General features: G+C 59.3%; 1 protein-coding gene across 1 annotated transcript; it reads right to left on the bottom strand.

Annotated features, from left to right (window-relative positions):
- Nucleotides 1-1,356: 1,356 nt before the first annotated feature.
- Nucleotides 1,357-18,303, bottom strand: SELENON (selenoprotein N). The gene is made up of 12 exons (XM_057701569.1): nucleotides 18,106-18,303; nucleotides 17,304-17,421; nucleotides 13,758-13,891; nucleotides 10,837-11,049; nucleotides 10,495-10,619; nucleotides 9,790-9,927; nucleotides 8,059-8,140; nucleotides 7,450-7,638; nucleotides 7,014-7,119; nucleotides 5,790-5,902; nucleotides 5,595-5,696; nucleotides 1,357-4,128 (listed from the first exon to the last, which is right to left on the bottom strand). The coding sequence occupies exons 1-12, from the start codon at nucleotides 18,301-18,303 to the stop codon at nucleotides 3,958-3,960; spliced, it is 1,689 nt and encodes a 562-aa protein (XP_057557552.1). The 3' UTR covers nucleotides 1,357-3,957.
- Between the last annotated feature and the right edge of the window lie 960 nt (nucleotides 18,304-19,263).

Raw genomic sequence — 19,263 nt, 5'->3', positions numbered from 1 at the left:
GCGAACGAGGGCTCCGCGGGGACTGGGTGGCGGCACGTGCAGGTCCGGAGGGAGGAGGCACGCCCACCCCGAGACCACGCCCCCGTCTGTTGGAGCCCCGGGGAAAAGTCGATTGCGCTGAGAGATCCTTCAGACCTGCCCGGTTGCATCGCCCGCTGGTCTCGGCCTCATTGTAGCTCTCCACACTTAGTCCCGATCCGACCTCTGGAAGGGGTCTGTGTTGCTATTCGGTCCCCAAATTGGCCGGTGACTGTTCCTACCCCTACTGCAAACTTCAGAATCCTCGCTCTGGCGTTCAAGGCCCCAGGCTTAGTGCTTGGTTGCCTCATCTCGTCCTGGTGCCTTCACGGTTCATGCTTCCCAGCCAAGACCCTCTAGTCTTCTCTGCAACAAGAATGGGCCTCTTTCTCCTCTGACTCCTGCCCTCTAGTGCTTTGCAGCGTTCTTCTATTTTAGCAGTTATGTCTCCCTCTCTCTCTCTCTCTCTCTCTCTCACACACACACACACACACACAGTACATTCAGTGAGTTGGTTGATCAGTTGGGTAGATTGATGGGCAAGACACCAGAGGCATTGCGAAAGAAACTCACATTCCTTCCAGGCTCACTCACCCACTCCCTTCTTGTGCTCAAACTTCCAGAGTCCTGGTCTCCATGGCATCTGGGCCTGGGTCACACACCCTTCTCTGACTTAAGCACGTGGCTGTGCCTGGCTACCAGCCTGCAATTCTTTGGTCTCCAAGCTTCCAAGTCCTAGCTGCCAGGGACAGATGGGTTTCATGGTGGGGAGAACCTGTGCAGTCACAGGCCTCATGCTCAGACTAACTTGTTCCTGTTCTAATGTCCTGTTCTTGCCCTCCTGAAATTAATAACAGAAGTTTTTTTCAACAAGGGCCCTGCATTTTCATTTTGCACTGGATCCTGCAAACTATGTAGCTTGGCCCTAGTCAGAGACTGTGTCCACCTGGATCCTCACCATATTTCAAATGGTCCAGCCCTCTTTCCAGGATGACAGATTGCTGCTTTAATCATTGCTTTCCCATGCTGGGCAATGGCAGATCTTGCATATCCACTCTAGTTGCCTTTCCTTGGTGTGGTAGATGCTATCTTGGTTCTCCACAAAGATCCCTCTTACCTGAGCCATGAATCCATCCCCCAGCACCTGTTGGCTGCTCACAGCTGCCCCATTCTCAGAATGGAAGCCCTAACCTGGGAAGTTACTCTATCCCCTAAGTCAATGACTCACTGATACAGGGTACAAGAGGCCAGTTCAACTTGGCAGTGTGACTTATGCTCTAGAGCCCTGCTCCTGCAATCTGGCCGAGGTTTGGCTTTGAGACTCTATCCCTGCTCAAGGTATTCCATTCCCCCTTCTGCTTCTATCCTTCTTTTACAGGTTTTTCCTGAAGTTCACATCCTCAAAAAAATCACCTAATGCCTGTCTCAGGCTCTGCTTCTAAGATGATGGGTTTAACTTCAGAATATTTCTCAACACAGAGCACTAGATTCTAAACATAGTAAGTTCTACCTCTAGGTCTATCGCAAATTTATTTTAAGCAAGTCACTTGAGCCTTCTGGTGACAAATAAGATAGTCCTCAATGCCATTCCAGCCATTCTCCCTTGCCCACCCGCCAAGCCAATCCCAGCAGAGGAGTGAGACTGAGGACAGAAATGAACCACCATTGGCTCAGAGGAAAGGCACTTAGAACAACCCTAATCTCTCCAATTTTATTATAGGACACATTGGGGACTGGGGAGGGAAGTGGCAGAGGGCTGACAAGAGGGCAGCTGGGGCCCTCCCCCACCATGAGCCTCAAGGCACAGTGGGGGGTCAGGCAGAGGTGTCAGATGAGGATGCAGAAAGCACAAGCGTCCCCTTTCCTGGGACAAGGGTCACTCATAATGGTGCCGGCCCTCCCAGACTAGCATGAGGGGAAGAGCCTGCTGGCTGGGAGGGCTGAGCCTCTGCTGACACTGGGTGGCTTGTGGGACAGGCTAATGCCACCCATGCTTGGAAGCACTGAGACAGGCTTAGTGCCCTCCCTTCCCTATAAGCGGCATGGAAGCACTGCCTCCCAGAAGGGACACAAAGAACCTGGCTGAGCTTGCTGGAGCAAGCGCATCTGCTCTGGAGAACAGAGGGGAATGAGACACTTTGGTTTGAGAGGCTTTTTCACTTCAGGGAAAACAGGCAGCGGAGAGGGGTGGGGGTTTGGGGGAGCGCAATGCAAGACAAGACACTCCAACATCAAGACACAGGCTGAATCTCAACGCTACCACTGAGTGACCTCGGGCAAGTCACTTCACTTTCCTGAGACCCAATTCCTTCACCTGCAAAACGGGAATGATTCATATCCACCTCACCTTTGCTGTGAGGATTAAACGAGGAAATACACAGAATCTTAACAAAGTGCCTTAGAGAGAGAAAGCTGTTGGTAACTAGCTAATATTATGACACTTGATACGACACTGAGAACAAGACAGTCTGCGAGGAAGACTCCGTGTGGAAATTCCAGCAGCGGGTGGGAAGCCTGGGAGTGCCTCTGAGGAAACGTTTGCCTTCCTTGCTCTTCCACGTTCAGGAGAGAGCCCCCCAGTCGGGGGAGAAGGGGGCGTAAGTGAGGGCAGGGGTGGGCAGGGGACGTCGGGGGGCTTTATGAGAGCCCGAGGGCCCCTCATGGGCCTGAGTGGAGGACCAGGGTAGAGTTGGGGGTACACTGACCCTCTGAGGACTATTTTTTAAACGTTGGAAGAGGAGAAGGAAGAGAGGGATGTTTCTTCCCACAGGAGCAACTGCAAAGACATCAAGCTGGATCCACCTAGGCTTTCAGATCCAGCCACCATGGGGCAGCTGCTGGGGGACACCAGCGCCCCTTCTTTCTCCTCAGTGCCAGGGCTATCAAAAATACATCTAAACTGTGAGAAAGGTCACGTAAAAACACTTTTCTTGCATGTATAAAAAAGACAACGGCTGTGGTCAGGGGCTCAGGACGTGGACCAAGGCCCTAAGAGTGACCAGGGAGAGTCAGTGGCCACCCAGGGGTGGACAGGCTGGTCCGGGCTGCCTGATGGCGGGGACAGCGCCAGCTGGGGGGGAGGCTGTGTTCGTTGGCTGGGCTGCACTTCTGCGGAGCTGAGGTCTGAGGGGCAGGTGTTACGGGGACGCTGGCTCCAGCCGTCCTGCCGTGACCTGTGCTGGGGGAGGGGGGAGGGGTGCCGTGGTCCTGGGCCTCAGCAGACGCCCTGCCAAGGGCAGAAGCTTACTTCACCGTGAGCCTCCCCAGAGAGCTGGCCTCCAGTAAGTCTTGAAACAGGCTGTGGGGTCCTGTCATCAGGGGGGATTGAGCGGTCTGGGGAGCAGCAGGGCTACCGTACGATGTCCCCTTCTGAAGGAGGGCTCTGCCCAGAGCTTCCAGGAGGCTGTCTGCAGCTGAGACTGACCTCACTGGGGACACCAGGCACAGGAGGGCAGCCAGGGCTATGGCCAGGAAGAAAGCTCCGGACCGACAGGAGTGCCTCCCCGGCAGCCTCCCCCCAGCCCCAGGCCAGGGCTTCTTGATGTTTCTGTTGGGAGGGGGTGAAGGTAAGGAGAGAGGGGTGGCCCTGTCTTTCTAGCACCCACGCTTTCCTACGGTTCACCCTACATGGGCCAGGCCTATGTGCCTGAGCGGGTGAGGTCCAGGGAGAGGACCCCAGGCCCTGTTCTTGGGTCCCAAGCAGCTTCCAGAGCCAGGACGGTAGTGACAGCTGACGGTAGCAGCTGGAGCTCAAGGTGCATCCACCGGGTCAGCCAAGGATCCCTGTTCCCCCGTCCCTGAGGCAAAGCTCAGATGGCTGCCCCTGAGGTGGCGTGGGAAGGCTGGACGTGGGAAATGTGCGAGGGCTGCTCTGGCGCTGGGGCCGAGGGGCCTGCCCAGCTCCCCGTGCAGCTGGCTTCTCACCACCCGGCAGGCACCCTAGGGCTGGAGGAGGGGCAGGCCAAGCCGGAGGCCCTCCTTCAGGAACTGCATGTAGGTGGCGGTGGACGGGTCTTCAAAGGTGGATGAGAAGCTGAAGACGTTGTTCTCGATGTCCTCGGGCTTCAGGGAGGTGATGTCCAAGAAGTAGTTGGCGTTGATGTGGTGGACCTGGGAGAAGGGCTGGGTGAGGAGAGCTGCGGCCCAGCCGCGCTCAGGGCCCCTGCGGCCTTGACCGTCCTTGCTGAGCTGGATGGCAGACGGGCGGGGCACCTGTGAGCGCCTTCGGAACCGTTCCCCCTCCTCCTCTGCTCACAGGGCCCTCTGACTCCAGGGCTCCACACCTCGCCCAGGTGAAACCTAACGCCTTTCCGTCTCACCGTCCCTCCCCTGCCTCCACGCCCCATGACCCTGTCTCCTCTGTTCCTGTAACACCTGGAGTCCACAGTCCCTCACACTGACTTCTGTCAAAATGCCCACACGCCCAGGCCTGTGTCCCCATCTGCCTCCCGCTCCCGCTGGTGAGCACCTGAAGGGCAGCTGCCCGGTAAACAAATAAACCAATCAACGGGTGCAGGCCACCCGCAGCCCAGGCAGAGTCCTGTCTGCCCACCTCTGCCACCCCGGGCCCTGCCGGGGCCGGGTCCACCACGGTGGGCGCCTGTGAACGAGTGTGAGCTGGCTGGCCCCCCCCAGGCCTTTCCTCCCCTGGGCTTGAGACAGAAGCTGGCACCGTCCTCCTTGCCCCAAGCCCTCACCGGACCCCCCTTCTGGGCCAGGCCCCGCTCCCGCTCCTACACCGCTCTCCACCCGCCTACAACCCTCAGTCGCACACTAACCATCCTTCGGGACTTAAAGGATAGGGGCAGCTTTGCTGAGGAGAGCAGGCAATGCTGAGGCTCACAGGTGTTCCTGTTTTGAAAGCCGGCTATACTTCTATTTTTCTTTCTTTGGCTGCGTGGCATGGCTTGTGGGATCCTAGTTCCCGGATCAGAGATTGAACCTGGGCCCCCCGCAGTGAAAGCGCCGAGTCTTAACCATTGGACCACCAGGGAATTCCCAGCGGCTATACTTCTTAATTATGCAGCTTTTGCCAAGTCTCTGAACCTCTTGAGCCTTGGTTTTCCTGTCTATAAGATCAGCCTTCATGCTCATCTATCTCCCAAAGCTTCCGTGAGAACCCAGTGCAATGATGGGAGTGAGTGCTGTGTAAGGGGCCCTTAGGGGGAGGTAGGATCTTGAAGCTTGGCTCGGCCTGGGTGTCCCTGGATCCTCTCTGCCTGTCATGGGGCCTGCCCCCCCCCCTTCCATCCTAAGGCTGGCCGCAGCGGTCTGAGGTGAGCCTTCCCCTCCAGGTCACATTCCTGTCCACTCTGCTGCGAGGCTGTGCCCACTGCTGCCAGGTCCCCAAAGGGCTGCTGAGGTCCCCCTCCTGAGGGAGTGTCCCGCCACCTGCATGAGGCAGGCCGAGGGGACGTCAGGGGATAACTGAGGCTCGGACTGGCTAGGACACCAGCCAGGAAGGGGCAGAGCCAGACCTGGAGCCTGATGAGTCTGTAAGCCGTGCCCCCTGCCTGCTGCCTCCTCTGCCCCACGGTGCCTGGCCTGGGGCTGGGGGCGGGCGGCGCGGGACCTACCACGGTGCCGTTGGGCAGACAGATCATCATCTCCACGGGGAAGCTGTACTTCTCCAGGTGCAGGCTGGCCAGCTTCTTGTGGGATGGGTTCTCCTGATTGTTCTATGGGGACAGGTGGGCACGCTCCTGATGTCTCGGCCCCCAGCACTGTCCCAGGGGCTCCCATGGGGCTCGTCCCACCCACCTGCCACTCACCTGCAGGTCCTCCAGCTCCTTCACCAGGGACCAGGTGCTGATGAAGCTCTCGTTGAGCAGGGTGAGGATGGGCGAACTTTCCAGGACAGTCTCCCGGAGAGTCCGCCCTGAACCTATTCAGGGAGAGGCGAGACCTGGTGGGTGAGGCACCCTGCATGCCTTACTGGGTTTTCTATCAGCAGTAAACCTCATAAACTGTATGAGCTGTGGTTTATGGTCTGTGCACCCAGATGAAATAACAGATTCCAAGTGTCTGCCACAGAGGAGGTACTGAATAAATGGTAGCTGTAATTAACATCAATAACATACTGGTGTCCTGGGCTGAGACTCAGGTGGGGGCCTACCTGGCCCAGGGGCTTCCAGACAGTGACAGCTTCTGAAATCCACTAAACTCTGTCCCAGGGCCTTTGCACAGACTGTTTTTCTACCTAAAACATTTCCCTCCTCACTTGGCAAACTCCTACTCATCCTTCAAAGTCTCAGCTTAAATGTCACTTTCTCTAAGAAGCCTTCCCTGACCCCCCCCCCCACCCCCCCGTTACACACTCTCGTGCCACTCTGGACCTTGCCTTGTGTAAGCTCACCATGCTCGTACTTGTTCATTCAGTGTCTGCCTTCTGCACAGACTGTGTGCTCCCTGAGAACAGTGACCACGTCTGACTTCCTCAGTGCAAAACGCCCAGCACCCAGCCCACGGCTCGGCACAGGAGGTGCCCAGGATGTTGTTCGATTGGCTGGATGAGGGCAGGGCCATCGTGTGCTCACCTTGGTACTCAATGTCAGGCACCCGAAGAACTCTGCACCCAGCAGGTCTTCGCTGAATTTTCTGAATGAATGCAGCCCAGGCTCTGGCACTTTTTTCTCTCATTTGTGTGCAACACTACACAGAGCATGGGCACTTTCATGTCTGTTTTCACAACTCTGGGAGGTAAGTATGTTACCCTCTTACTGCTGAGAAAACTGAGGCTCAGGGATGGAGTCTCTTGGCCAAGGTCTCCAGGATGAAAATGGCTGAGCTGGGCTCCTTCTACTGTGTCCAGCAGCTTCCTCTGAGCTTATTAGCACAGAACCCCCCCAAGCCCTCATCCCATACCCCTGCCCCATGTCATCCCTGAGTCCCTCATGCTCCGATAGGAGAGTCCCACTGGTCTCAGAGCCTCACGTACCCGTAAGGTGTGAAGTCTCCCCCCCATTCTCCCCTCAGACTGGTGGGGTCTCCCTCACCTCAGCAGGACTGGTCGTCCAGGGCCCCCCACAGCAGGATGGAGTGCACCAGCTTGTTCTTGGCCTTGGCTTGGTCAAAGGCCTCAGTGAACGGCAGGTAGGTGACCTGGGGCCAAGTTGAGACAGAGAGAAGCTACTGTGTACGGCCAGGGTCCCATTCAGGGGCTGAGTGTAGTGTGTCTGTAGTGTGTCTGTAGTGTGTCTGTAGTGTGTGTGTGTGTCTGTGTGAAGGGGTGCTGCTGAGTCAAGGGATGCCTCCTTCAGGTTCTAAAGGGCAAAGGAGAGGCTCCCCAGCCCAGGCTGGGCCCTGCAGGGACGCAGCCTCAGCAGCAAGCCCTGCACAGCACCCTGCACCCAGTGCCCACCTGCTGCTCCCACAGCTCCGGCCCCAGCCCCAAGGAGCCCGGCCTTGCCCCTCACCCCTGTCCAGTCTCACCTTCTTGAAGGGGTACATGGCCACCTCCAGGCGCCGGGCAGCCTCCTCCCAGCTTAGCTCCTGCTGCCACTTGATCTCCTCAAACACAAACTGGAGGGTCTCCCCCGAGGGCAGGCGGCTGTCGATCATGTTGCCGTCCTCGTCCAGGATCATGGAGGGCACTGAGGGGCCCATGGCCTCCAGCTCCATCTGGGCCAGAGGTCAGTGAGGGATGATGTCACTGAGGGATGTCTCAATGAGGGGCCTGGGTCCTCCAGGGGCCCCGAGAGACCCTCAAAGATACGCCACTCATTGCAGAGGTGGGGAGACAGGCCCAGGGAAGGGCAGGGCCTGGTCAAGGCTGTGCCGTGAGTCTGGGACAGAGCCAGCGTCCAGCCAGGGCTCCACTGTGCAAAGCCGTCTGAGGGCCCAATGCAGACGTTGGACTCTGTCTGCAGGACAGACAGCTTCCTAGGGTCCTGCTTTGGGGACAGTGGCTTCGGCCTGACAGGAGCTCTGTCCCTCACTGCCCCGAGGCTCCTAGCCAGCTGGGCCTCCCTGCAGCCAGGCTGAGAGGCTCTGTGCTGAGCCCCGCCTTCCTACCTGGGTAGGGACCACCTGTGCGCTCACCTGGGGTATGTAGCCGATGTCCACCTCCATGTTGCTGCTCTCGCTGGCCCCGTACAGCCACTCCATGTCCACATTCAGAGACCTGGGCACAGGTGAGAGGGCGGCCAGGGCAGACCAGCACCATCATCAAGGCCCATGAGCGAGACATCAGACTTTATCTCACTGAAAGCATGCAGCTGACCCCATTTTACAGATGAGGACGCTGAGACTCGGCAGGGTGAACCCAAGGTCTCAGAGGCACGGGGATTCTGACAGCAGAGCCCGGGCCCTTGCTTCTCCCCAGGCTGCCTCCTCCTAAGGCACTATGACCACACCACCCTCCACTGGCCCAGCCCTTTACGGTTCATGAAGGGCTCCTACACCCGTGCACTGCCCACGACCCATGACTCTCTGAAGCAGCAATCATCAGTGCCTCCCCCAGGACCCGGAGTCGGGCAGGAGTGAAAAGCCGGCACTGTCCTTCCTGCACGGCCACCTCCACTCCCTCTCCAGCGGAGGGAAGTCTGGCTTGATCATGTGCAACTGGCACATTCGCCACATGAGGGCGCCGCAGGACAGACGATCAATGGCCTTGAGCGGGTGAAACACTCAGGGCAAGCCGGGTGCCTTCAGAGCTGGTCCGCTGTCCCGTGGTCTAGGCCTGAGACCCAGGCCCAGGAGCAGGTGCCCCCCTTTTTCTGTTTTATCCAGTCCAGGACCCCCCTCCAGCCCTGGGCTGGGGACAGATGTGCCCTGGGCTGAGCCCCTGCAGCACTGGGGTGGGCTTGCTTGCTGAGAGAGGGAGGAGAGCTCATCCTTCCTCCTCATTTTCCCCGTGGCCCGGGATGCTCCCTCCCTGGGGGGACTGAGAGGAAATGGCTCCTGGTCCTGGGGGCGACTTTCTCTTCCTGAGCTGTCCCAAAGACCCCTCATTCCTGCCCAGGAGCCAGCCTCCCATCCAGCAGATGAGGAAACTGAGTCCTGGAGGGGCCAGGCCCTTGTCCCCAGCCACGCAGCCCACTGGCGCCACGGCTGAGACTCAGCTCTGGGCCCCTTGGCTCCCAGCCCAGTGCTGTCCCTGCACAGAGTCACTCAGGCCCACTAAGCGGCTGCGTGCTGTCAGGGAGGAATCTGGAAAGACTCTGCATCCCCTGCTTCCCTGAGCAGAGGCTGAGCCGAGGAGGGCGGGCAGGTGACCGGCACTGAGCCCTCCCAGAAGCCGCCCCCGGCCCCCGGAGTCTGTGGTAGCGACTGCAGGCATGGAGGGCCTGTCCCTCAGGCCTTTGTGTGTGCTGTGCCCTCTGCCTGGCTAAACGCGCCTCAGCCCCCAGCTGGCTGCACAGATGTCCCTTCCTTTGGGGAGCCTTCCCGGACCCCGACCAGCCAGGTCCCTGCCCACCTGCTGGCCTCCCCCCGGGTGGCACGAGCAGGCCATGGTTACGGGTCTGTCAGCAGCATGAGGTGGGAAGGCCCCCGCTTCAGGGAGGGGCTGTCGGCCCCTGCACTGGGTCCCAGCACAGCGCTGGCCGGCCAGGCCCACACAGCACCTGGCACAGGCTTATCCGATGATGGGATGACCCCCCTTAGTCCACCTAGGCTGCCGCCTGCTGGGTCAGCTCCAGGCCCCTCTCAAGAGAAGTGGCTCTGGGGAGAGACTGAGGGGGCCTCCGGGCCCCTGCATCTGAGCTCCTGGAGCTGGTGGGGGGCAAACGGGAGCGGGATGCTGAGGCCAGGCCGGGCCGAGGCTCTCACCTGTGGTTGGGCACGAAGAGCCGGAAGTCGCGGACGTGGGTGGCGTCTTTGGAGAGGATGATGTGGCCGGTGAACTGGCCGGGTGAGAACCAGAAGGGGAAGTCGGGCGGCTCACTGAGCTGGAACTCCGCATGGATGCTGGGAGGAAAGGGTCTGGCTGGGAGAAGACCCCCTGCCGAGCAGAGCCTGCCCACCCGCCTTCCCACTTCTGCCCCAAAGCCTAGGAACCCTTGGCCAGACTCTGTGTGGGGCAGAGGGCTGGGCAGGGGAGGAAGGAGTGTGTGGGACAGGGAGAAGGGGTGCCCTCCAAGCGCTGTTCATCCTGCAGGGCCCAGTTCCCGTGCTGCCTTCCCTGGAAGCCTTGCCTGAGTCTCCGCTTACATCCCCTCCAGGGTGTGTGTGACCTGGTGTCACAGTTCTTATGCACCTCCTCCTGTGTGGATGACAATCACGGCCACCAGCCCCACGCTAAGCACATTCAACACCTTTTCTCTTCCTCCTGGAGGAAGTCACCACCGCCCTGACGCACAATGAGGAAACTGAGGCTCAGAGAGCCAAAGCTGCTTGCCCAGGGCCACAGGGTGCTAAGTGGTGGAGCTGGGGGCTTCAAGTCAGGCCTTGCCTCCCAGTGCTGTACCCTTCCGTGCTGTCCTGGAGTCCCAGGCCCAGGTGGGAGGCAAGGACGGGGCTGCCGGGACCCCTCACCGGAACATCACAGTGTAGTAGAAGTCGCTGATGGCGGTCAGGCAGGCGACAGCCCCCTGAGGGGCAAAGCGGGTCTTCACGAAGGGCCGAGGGTGGAACATGCTCAGGAGCCGGTGGACGATGACCTGGAGGGAGGGCAGTGGGACCCGGGCTGGCTTGCTGGGTGAGGGTCCCCTGGGTGAGGGTCAGCTCTGGACCTGGGGCCCGGGTGGGGGGCGGGGCCGTAGGGAGCCTGGAGAGCAGGTGGGGCAGGCATGGCCCCGGGGGTCCAGGTGCAGGTGGGGCAGGGCCACGCCGGGGCTGGGGCAGAGGGCCCCGGGGCTTGCCGTGGGCTGCCCTCACCTCCTTGCCCTTGGGCGGCGGTGGGTAGAAGCGGTTGTTGGACAGATAGCCGGTGAAGACGCTCAGCTCACTGGGGATGATCCACCAGGGCTCACCCAGCTCCACGTGGCCCCGAGGGGGAAGGAAGGGCCGGAAGTGGCGGGCGGCGAACACTGCGCTTGGCAGGGCTGCGGTGGTCCAGTTGCGGAGACCAGACAGCGCCAGGCGGGAGACCTGGGGCAGAGGAAAGCCGAAGCTCTGGGTCACTGAGAACCTCCTCGGTGCGCGTGGAGGTCTCCTCGAGCCCTGAGCCAACCCACAAGCCCGGGCAGCAGACGGACCGTGGAGGCTCCTGCCTGGTCATGGCCATGAGCCTGGCACGGTCCTGCCAGAGCTGAGGCTCATCTCACCTTCCCCGGCCCCCAGCCCGAGAAGCGGTGCCCCTGCAGGCCCTCAGGTCCAGCCCAGGCCAGAAGAGCTGGCTGGAGGGCAGGGGAGCCGAGGCAGCTGGAGGGGCCACCCAGGACTGGAACAGGGGGCTCTGTGCAGGGGGTTCTGACTGCCCTTCACCCCTCTCCAAGCCTAAGTCCCAGGCCTCACACGGTCCTGCCTCCCTCTTGTGCATAAGCCAGCAGACCAGCCCCAATGCCCCTCCCTGTCCTGGGCTTCCTCCCCCGTTCCACCAGCCTTGCTTTCACTCCCCAGTCCCCGCTCCCAGTCTCCTCCCTGCAGCTAATGTCCCACTGACAGTTTAGGTTTGGAGTTAAGTCTGTGGAGGGAGGCGTCAGCCACCTTTCGGTGAAATCTCTAGGGTCAAGAGCAAGATGAGACCACAGAGAAGGGCAAGGAAGGGCACCCCCAGAGAGCACCCTGCTTCAAGTCTAGCCTGCACTCTGCTGGCTGGGCAGCCCGGGCAAAAGGCCTTCCCTGAGCCGTTCCGCATCAGTAATCCACCCCACTGCTGTCTGATGAGCTGATGGGCAGGAGAGAATGAAGGTCAGACGCTGTGAAGGCCTGTCTGCACATCTGCCTGGAGCAGGCAGGTCCCCTGGTCAAAACCCCACCTTCAGTAGCTCCTCGCTGTCCTTCCAGGCCACCATCAGTGGCCACCACAACACTGAGTGCCTGGCTCCCCTCAGGGTGCCCAGCCACCAGGGAGCTGCCCCACCTTTGACAGTAGCAGGTCCCCTCCCCTACCTCCCTCGTGATGGGACCCGGGCTCAGTGGGAAGCTGAGATGGGAGGAGAGGGGTTTCACAGGCAGGTCTGCAAAGCTGCAGGGCCAGGCAGAGCCTGCCCACCTGCTGGGTCCTGCTCACACGCCGGCGAGCAGCCCGCAAAGGGAGGCTGAGCTCGGGAGGCAGGGCTGGGGTGCTGCTCCAGACCACCTCCCCGGTAAGTGCAGGTGGGCGCCCTGCACCTGCGCCACCCTGTGCTCTCTGCTCTGTAGGAGGGACTCACCTGCTCAGACAGCACTCCGGCCCATCAATGCCAAACCCTCCGCCACCCAAATCTTACTGGACTCTCCCCCTGGACATCCCTCAGGGACCTCAACTTCAACAGTCCAAACGACCTCATATCCTCCCTACCAGACCCGCTCCCCTCCTCCAGCCCCCACAGGGCAATGGGCCCCCCATGCACCTGGCCACCGGCCAGAAGCCTGAGTCACCCCGACTCCTACCCCACCACGCCACTTTCCATTAGTACCACGCCCTGCTCTCCTTCCTTTCCCAGCATCTCCTGGGCTGTCCTTCCTCTCAACACCATGGCCTCCCCGCTGCCTGTCTCCCCCTCCTCCTGGGAACTGGTCTTCTTGCCTCCTGCTTTTCCCCAGCTGCCAGCCTGCAAAGCCAGGATCAGATGAGGAATTCTCCTATTTCAAAATCAGCTATGGTATTTTGCTGCGGCAGAACGAACGCCGAAGTTAGGCAGCCGAGGCCCTCTGCCGCCTGGCAACTTCTCTTCCAGTCCCACTGACCGGGATGCCCCTGCACGTGTCCCCCACGCCCTGGGTCCGGCCACCCCCCTCTCTGCCTTCAGTGGCCTGCCTGGCATCTCCCGCCTTCAGGCCTTTGTTCATGCTGAAGTGACGGTTCAGCTGAGCTGTAAAGGCTGAGTAGGTGTGGGTGAGGCAAAGAGAAAAGGTTGTTCCTGGCTGAGGCACCGGCACATGAGAAGGCTCACAGCTGGGAGAAAGCCCGCACATCTGGAGAAGGGGAAAGCCGAGAGGAGAGGGCAGGGGAGAGAGCGGGAAAGGCAGGCAGGGCCTGGGGATGCCTAGGTCCTGGGAGGGCTTGAGACCTGTCCCCGGGGCCTCACGTCAGGGTGGGGCTGGTTAGGGTGGGACTTGTCAGGGTCATCCCCACCCCCCAGCTCCCCCTCAGGTCCGGTTCATCAGGGCTCAGCAGAGCACCTGTCAGGCGCTAGGCACTGTGCTGGAAGCCTGCGGATGCACAAAAGTGTGAGTTGCAGGTCCTGCCCTGAAGAAACTCACAGCCTGGCAGGGAAAGACTGACTTGCAGAAAGCAATGATTACAAGCAAGGTGGCCGTGGCAGCACGGTCTCTAGTGCAGTTGCTGTTTCCTACAGCCTGATCCTTCCTGTCCCTGCTGACACCAGGCTGGGCCCTCATCCCTGCAGTCACTGTCCAATGTCATTCCCTCCAGGGAGCCGTCCAGATCCCTCCTCTGGGTCAGAGGCTCATGCTTATCCCTCCTACCTCCCCTGCCAGAGCGTGTGCCTCGACAGCGGGGACATTGCACCCACTTCTGGACCCCCAGGGCCTGGCGCACAGGGTTCACAGAGGGCTCTGATGAAGGAAGGCAGGAAAGCAGGAGAGAGGAGCAGAGAACAGACCCATTCTCAGGAGGTGAGTGCACAGATGGTCCCCTTGTCTCTGGTCTTGCCTTTGGGGGACCCCCTACCTCTCCTGCCCCAACTTACCCCTAGGAACCCATCTTTGCTCTTGGTCATGGACTCTGGGAGCAGAGGCTGGAATCGGGCTTCTATAGTGAGCGTCTCCTCGCTGGGGTCGGGGGGCAGATCCTCCTCCTCGTAGCTGGCTGAAGGGCTTGACCCTGTGAGACACAGGTCACTGGAGAGGGGTCCTGTCTGAGATGGCAGGGCCTCACTTCTCTCAGGATGTCCACATGGGCCAGTGATTAAGGGTGCCAGGCTGGGGAGGGGTGGGGATGGGGGGTTGTCACAGGTAACAGTCACCAAAGTAACAATATAGGTCACACTCTTTACATATGCAAACAAATTGTATATATATGATATACAGTGTGTACATATGATGTATATGACACGGTATATCACACACATACATTTCCTCCAATGTACATCACATTTTCACAGTAGCTCTGTGAGGCAGTATTATCAATTCCACTTTACAAATGAGAAACTGGAGGCTCAGAGGTAAAATCACTTCCTCAAGGTCACACAGCTAGCTAGTGTGTGAATCAGAATTCAAACACAGGCCTGTTTTACTCTAAAACTACAGTAGACCACAATTCTCTCCTGGGGGCATTAAGATTTCAAGTTTCCTCAAAGGCTCAGGAACCAGATGACCTGGGTTCAAATCCTGGTCCCACCCATCACCAGCTGTGCGATGGCTGGCCCAGTGGCTTATTATGAGGATTAAATGACATAATCCACGTGGTGTTAGCACCCGGCCTGGTACAGAGTGGGCCGGTAATAAAAGCGTCAGCGGTATTACTATTACGGGGTTTCATGGTTGGGGATCCACAGGGCTGGGGCTCAAAGCTAATTCTGACTCTAACGTGTGCTCTTCCCACCAGGCCAGGCTGGCTGCAGAAAGGCCATTCTCACTGTTCCTCTTCCCTCGGCCCAGCTCTGGGGTGAGGTTGGCTCCATTTCCTGGGCCATTTGGGGCAAAAAAAACTCAGCCTCTCCGGTTTTCCCACGTGAGAGATGGAGCCCATGATCCTGTGCATGTCCCATCATGGGGGTCTCAAGGAGAAGCAAAGGCTGCTTGGGGAGGTCAGGGGACACAGAATCAGTGATCTCTGGTGTCAGAGAAAGAGCACTGGTCCGGAAGTGAGGAGACCTGCTCCTCCCTGCTTTCCTGGGTGGCCCGTTTCCCCATCGGTACAAGGAGGGGCTGGACTGGCAGCGGCTGAACTTCATTCATCAGATCTCTTGCTGCTCAGAGAACTGCCAAGTGTGTCGTCTCTCAAGGGTGGAGGGAGTCACAATAAAGGCTTAAGGGAGCAATGACACTTATTTCAGAAGGGGTGACTAGGGGACTTCCCTGGTGGCGCAGGGTTAAGAATCCGCCTGCCAATACAGGGAACACAGGTTCAATCCCTGTTCTGGGAAGATCCCACATGCCACAAAGCAACAAAGCCCGTGCGCCAAAACTGCTGAGCCCGCACTCTAGAGCACTCGAGCCACAACCACTGAGCCCACGTGCTGCAACGACTGAAGCCCGTGTGCCTAGAGCTTATGCTCTGCAACAAGAGAAGCCACCGCAATGAGAAACCCGTGGGGCCCCACGGCATGCGTAACAGAATGAAGCACAAGTGGGTCTTGTCACGACTGCTCTCTTGAGGGGAGAGATCATGCATTTGTAGATGGACTGACAGACTGAATGGGTGCATTCAAAGCAGTTATTAACCAGGAATCATAAGAATGACCAGGATGCCTTTTTAAACTACTGATGCCCAGAAGCCCCCTCAGACCTACTGAGTCACAGTCTTCAGGGGCGCTAGTGCTCCCCAGTGGCTCCTGATGCAAACACCTGTTCTAAAGAATTACGGTTACTTCTGCATTTGTAAGTCAAGGCAACAAAATTTCAAAACAGCAATCTGGAAACCTCAGGGGAGAGGAACAATAGGAATGTGCAGGGTTACTGTTCGGCTTGCTTATCCAATTATTTTACTGTTATCACAGAAAATTCTGAATAGCAATGCCCATCATTCTGTAGCTCTTTGGTTTTTTAATAAAAAGTTTTATTTTCGGACTTAAAAGTAAAATTTGCTCACTGTAGACAATTAGTAAAACTTTTAAGGTATAAAGCAGAAAATTAAACACACATAACTGTACCAACTAGAGAGGACTGTTTGCCTCTCTTTCCTGCTTAGAGTTGGTGTTTTTCGGTTTTGTTTTGTTTTTTGTCCTCCCAACAACTTGGTCCAGTTCTGCACTCGCAGTGGCCTAGGAGGTAACGGAGGGAGAGACTATTTTCCCGATGGAGAAAAAGATTTGTGTGAAAAAATTACAAGTGCCCCCAAGCCCAGCAAGCTTGGCCAATGTTTCATTATGCGGGCACTCCTGCTCTCTGGCCATAAAAAAGGACAAGCGGCTGGCTGTGTGGCTGCTCGGAGACGTGTGTACAAAATAAGAAGTCAAGCAAGTCCACAAGGGGCTGACCTGTGTACCTGCCCATCTGCTTTCATAACAGAACTGACTGCCCCTGGGAGGCACTGACACATCCACTCCAGCAAATTAGTACTTTTCATCTGGCCCTCCTCCTGTGGCAGTGACCAAAGGCCACGGGCCAGCACGTGGCTGACCTATCCAACCCATCCTGAGACACAGAAAGCCCATCACGGTCCTCTGGTGCTTACTCGCCTGAGAGCAGCTGGTGTCTCTTTCTAGCCTTTCCCATCTATTGACCTACTTACACCAGACAATTTGGGTAATAAGCAGATGCCCAAGATCATCAGTTTGAGAAACATCACAAGATACGGACACAGAGGTTAGGGTTGTGATGGAGCAGTGAGAGAGGCGTTTTATAATTCATTAGAATGCTTCAGCCCCTCATCTTTACAACAAAACATCACTGATTACAACCAGGCAAACATGGATAACAAAGTGGGATAGGAATCTGACAGCTCCCGAGCAAAATTTAATATTTAATAGTAATAGTAATAGCTCCTCTCTATTGACTGTCTACTGCATGTTGGGCCCTGTGCAGACATTTTCTTTCATCCTCAAATGAGCTGGTGCAGGACCTGAAGACAGGAGACCCCTAACTCTGGCTCTGCACCTTTCCAGCCTGGGCAAGCTGGCGAGCCTTGCTGCGCTGCAGTCTCCCAAACTATACACGTGAGGATCAGGACAGTGTCTATCCCACAGGCACTGCGAAGATTAAAGAGAGAACTCACAGAAGGTGCTTAAAGTGATGTCTGGTCCTGAGGAGGCTCAGGGAATGTTAACTAGTTTTATTCACACGTGAGGAGAACAGGCTCAGGTAGGTGTGTGTGTGTGTGTGTGTGTGTGTGTGTGTGTGTGTGTGTGTGCGCGCGTGCGTGCATGCGTGCGTGCGTGTGTGTGCCTGTGTTGAAGCAGCTTGCCCAAAACAACAGCTAGAAAGTGTCAGAGCTGGGAGGGCCCCAGGGACTGCCAGGACCCACCATCCTCCCCCTACTCCAGGCAGCCCTCCTGTTCAGAGCAGACACAGAGCAAGAAGCAGAGGGTGGTGCCCTGGCTCCCTCCTCCCTAGTCCCCAGCCTCTCCTGGTACCTGTCAGCTTCTCAGCGATGGGCTTGAACTCCTCGGGGCTGATGTACATGTCCCGGTCAGTGTCCAGGGAGGAAAAGAGGAAGAGACCTTCTGTCCCCAGGGCTTTCAGCGCTGAATCCTACTTGGGAGGAGGCGGCTGGGCTGAGCAGTTGGATACCCAGTTGGTATCCCAAACCGGTGGATCGAGCAGCTCCTGCCACCACCTTCCAGAGTTCTCTCAGGCCACCTCCCAGCCCATCTGTCCAAATGCCGCCTCTGCACACCCCTGAGCCCCAGTCTCCCTGCGCATCCCTCCCGGTCCCTGCTTCACTTCGAGCCTTCATGCACCTTCCGCTCTCTAAGTGCCCCCTTTCTATCTGGAGCTGTCCTGTGTCGTCCTCTTGGTCCACCCGCCGTCGTGTCCAGTCTCCCCTCCTCACCACCCCAGCGCTCCCGCCCGTCCAGATGCTCCGGTGCCAGTTCGCTCTATGCTTTGTCTGCGCTCCACTGTCCTGGTCACGCATCTGCACTGTCCCCTTACAGCCTGTCCCAGCCCCCGCCTCACACTGGGCCAGGCCTCTTACCTCCCCCATCAGTCCTTCCCAGTCTGCCCGACTCCCGGACCCCCGTTTTCCCATCCCTTCCAGGCGTCCTCCCGGCCCTCCGGCCCCGTCCCCCTCGGGTCGGGCCGCCCTTCCATCCCGGTCCCGCCCCGGCCCCCACCCTCCCCCCGCCCCTCGGAGCCCGGTCCCTCCGCGCGCCCCACGGCTGCCCGGGCCCACCCGGGCCTCCCGGCCGCCGCGCCCTCCCCGCGGGCTCGGACCTGCCGCGCGGCCGCCTGGGCCTCGGCGTAGCGGGCGAAGGCCCGGGCGGCGGCGGCCGCGGCGGCGGCGGCGAGGAGCGCTCCCAGCAGCGCCAGGGCGCGGGCGCGGGCGCGGCGCGGCGGGGGCGCGGGGGGCGCGGGCGGCGCGGCGGGGCCGGAGCTGGGCGGCCCGCGCTCGCCCGGCCGGGCGCGGCCCATGGCGGCGGCTGGCGGCGGCTCCGGACAGGCGGCCGGGGACGCGGAGCCGCAGCGGCGCGGGCGCGGGCGCGGCCGGGGGCGGGCCCGGAGGTCCCCGCGGGCGGGCCCGGGCGCCGGGGCGGGGCGCGGGGCGGAGGAGGCGCGGAGTCCCGCGCACAGCGGCGTCCGTGGGCGCACGAGGCAGTCGGGGGCGCCGGGACTCCCGCTCCGCCGGGCCCTTCCTGCCATCCGACGCGCCCTTCTTGTGCTTCGTCTCCCAAAACGAAACCGGGCCTCCGCGTCCCATCTTGCCTGCAGGAGCCGGGGAGCACTTCCAGGCCGAGGACTGGGAGAAGGAGGGGCTGGGCGGGGGACCCGCACAGCCGAAGCCTTCCCCGGGTGGGAGCTCAGGGGCCGCGAGGCCTGTGGGCAGATGTGAGGGAGGCCGGAGAAGGGCACCGCCATCCTCCAGCAGCCGCCGGGGCTCACCCTCTGCCCTTACCCCACCTGCCTTCTCACATGTCTTAAGTCATCTTGAAAGGGAAAAGCTCCCAAATTCATCCCTCCCTCTTCCTCTCCTGGGCCGGCTGGAAGGCCGCCTCTGCAGATTCATTAGGGACGCTAACTACCTGTGGAAGGCCACACACAGGTGCTGCAGCCCTGAACCCTCACCTCCGGGGCCAAATTTTCCTCACCTATAAGGAGGATTCAAAAAAGGCCCTTCTGTGGGTTGTGGTTGGCGGGGGTGGGGGTGGGGTGAGGGGGGTGGGGGCTGGCAGCCCCCCAAGACCAGCTATGAGTTATCCCCTCTCCCCCGCTGGACCTGGCTTGGCCACAGGGGTGCTTTTTCCAGAGAGCAACACTTGCAGGAGGGCCTTGGGAACAGAGGCGAATGGAGTTTGAGGAAGTACTTTCAAGTCCCCAGGAACCTGGGTTCCCCTAGGCCTCTCTTCCCTTATATCAAGGCCCTAGGAGCCCGGG

This window comes from Hippopotamus amphibius, chromosome 1 (assembly GCF_030028045.1).
Source record: "Hippopotamus amphibius kiboko isolate mHipAmp2 chromosome 1, mHipAmp2.hap2, whole genome shotgun sequence".
Taxonomy (NCBI): Eukaryota; Metazoa; Chordata; class Mammalia; order Artiodactyla; family Hippopotamidae; genus Hippopotamus; species Hippopotamus amphibius.
Note: the sequence above shows the minus strand (reverse complement) of the source record. Positions and strands in the feature narration are given on the sequence as shown.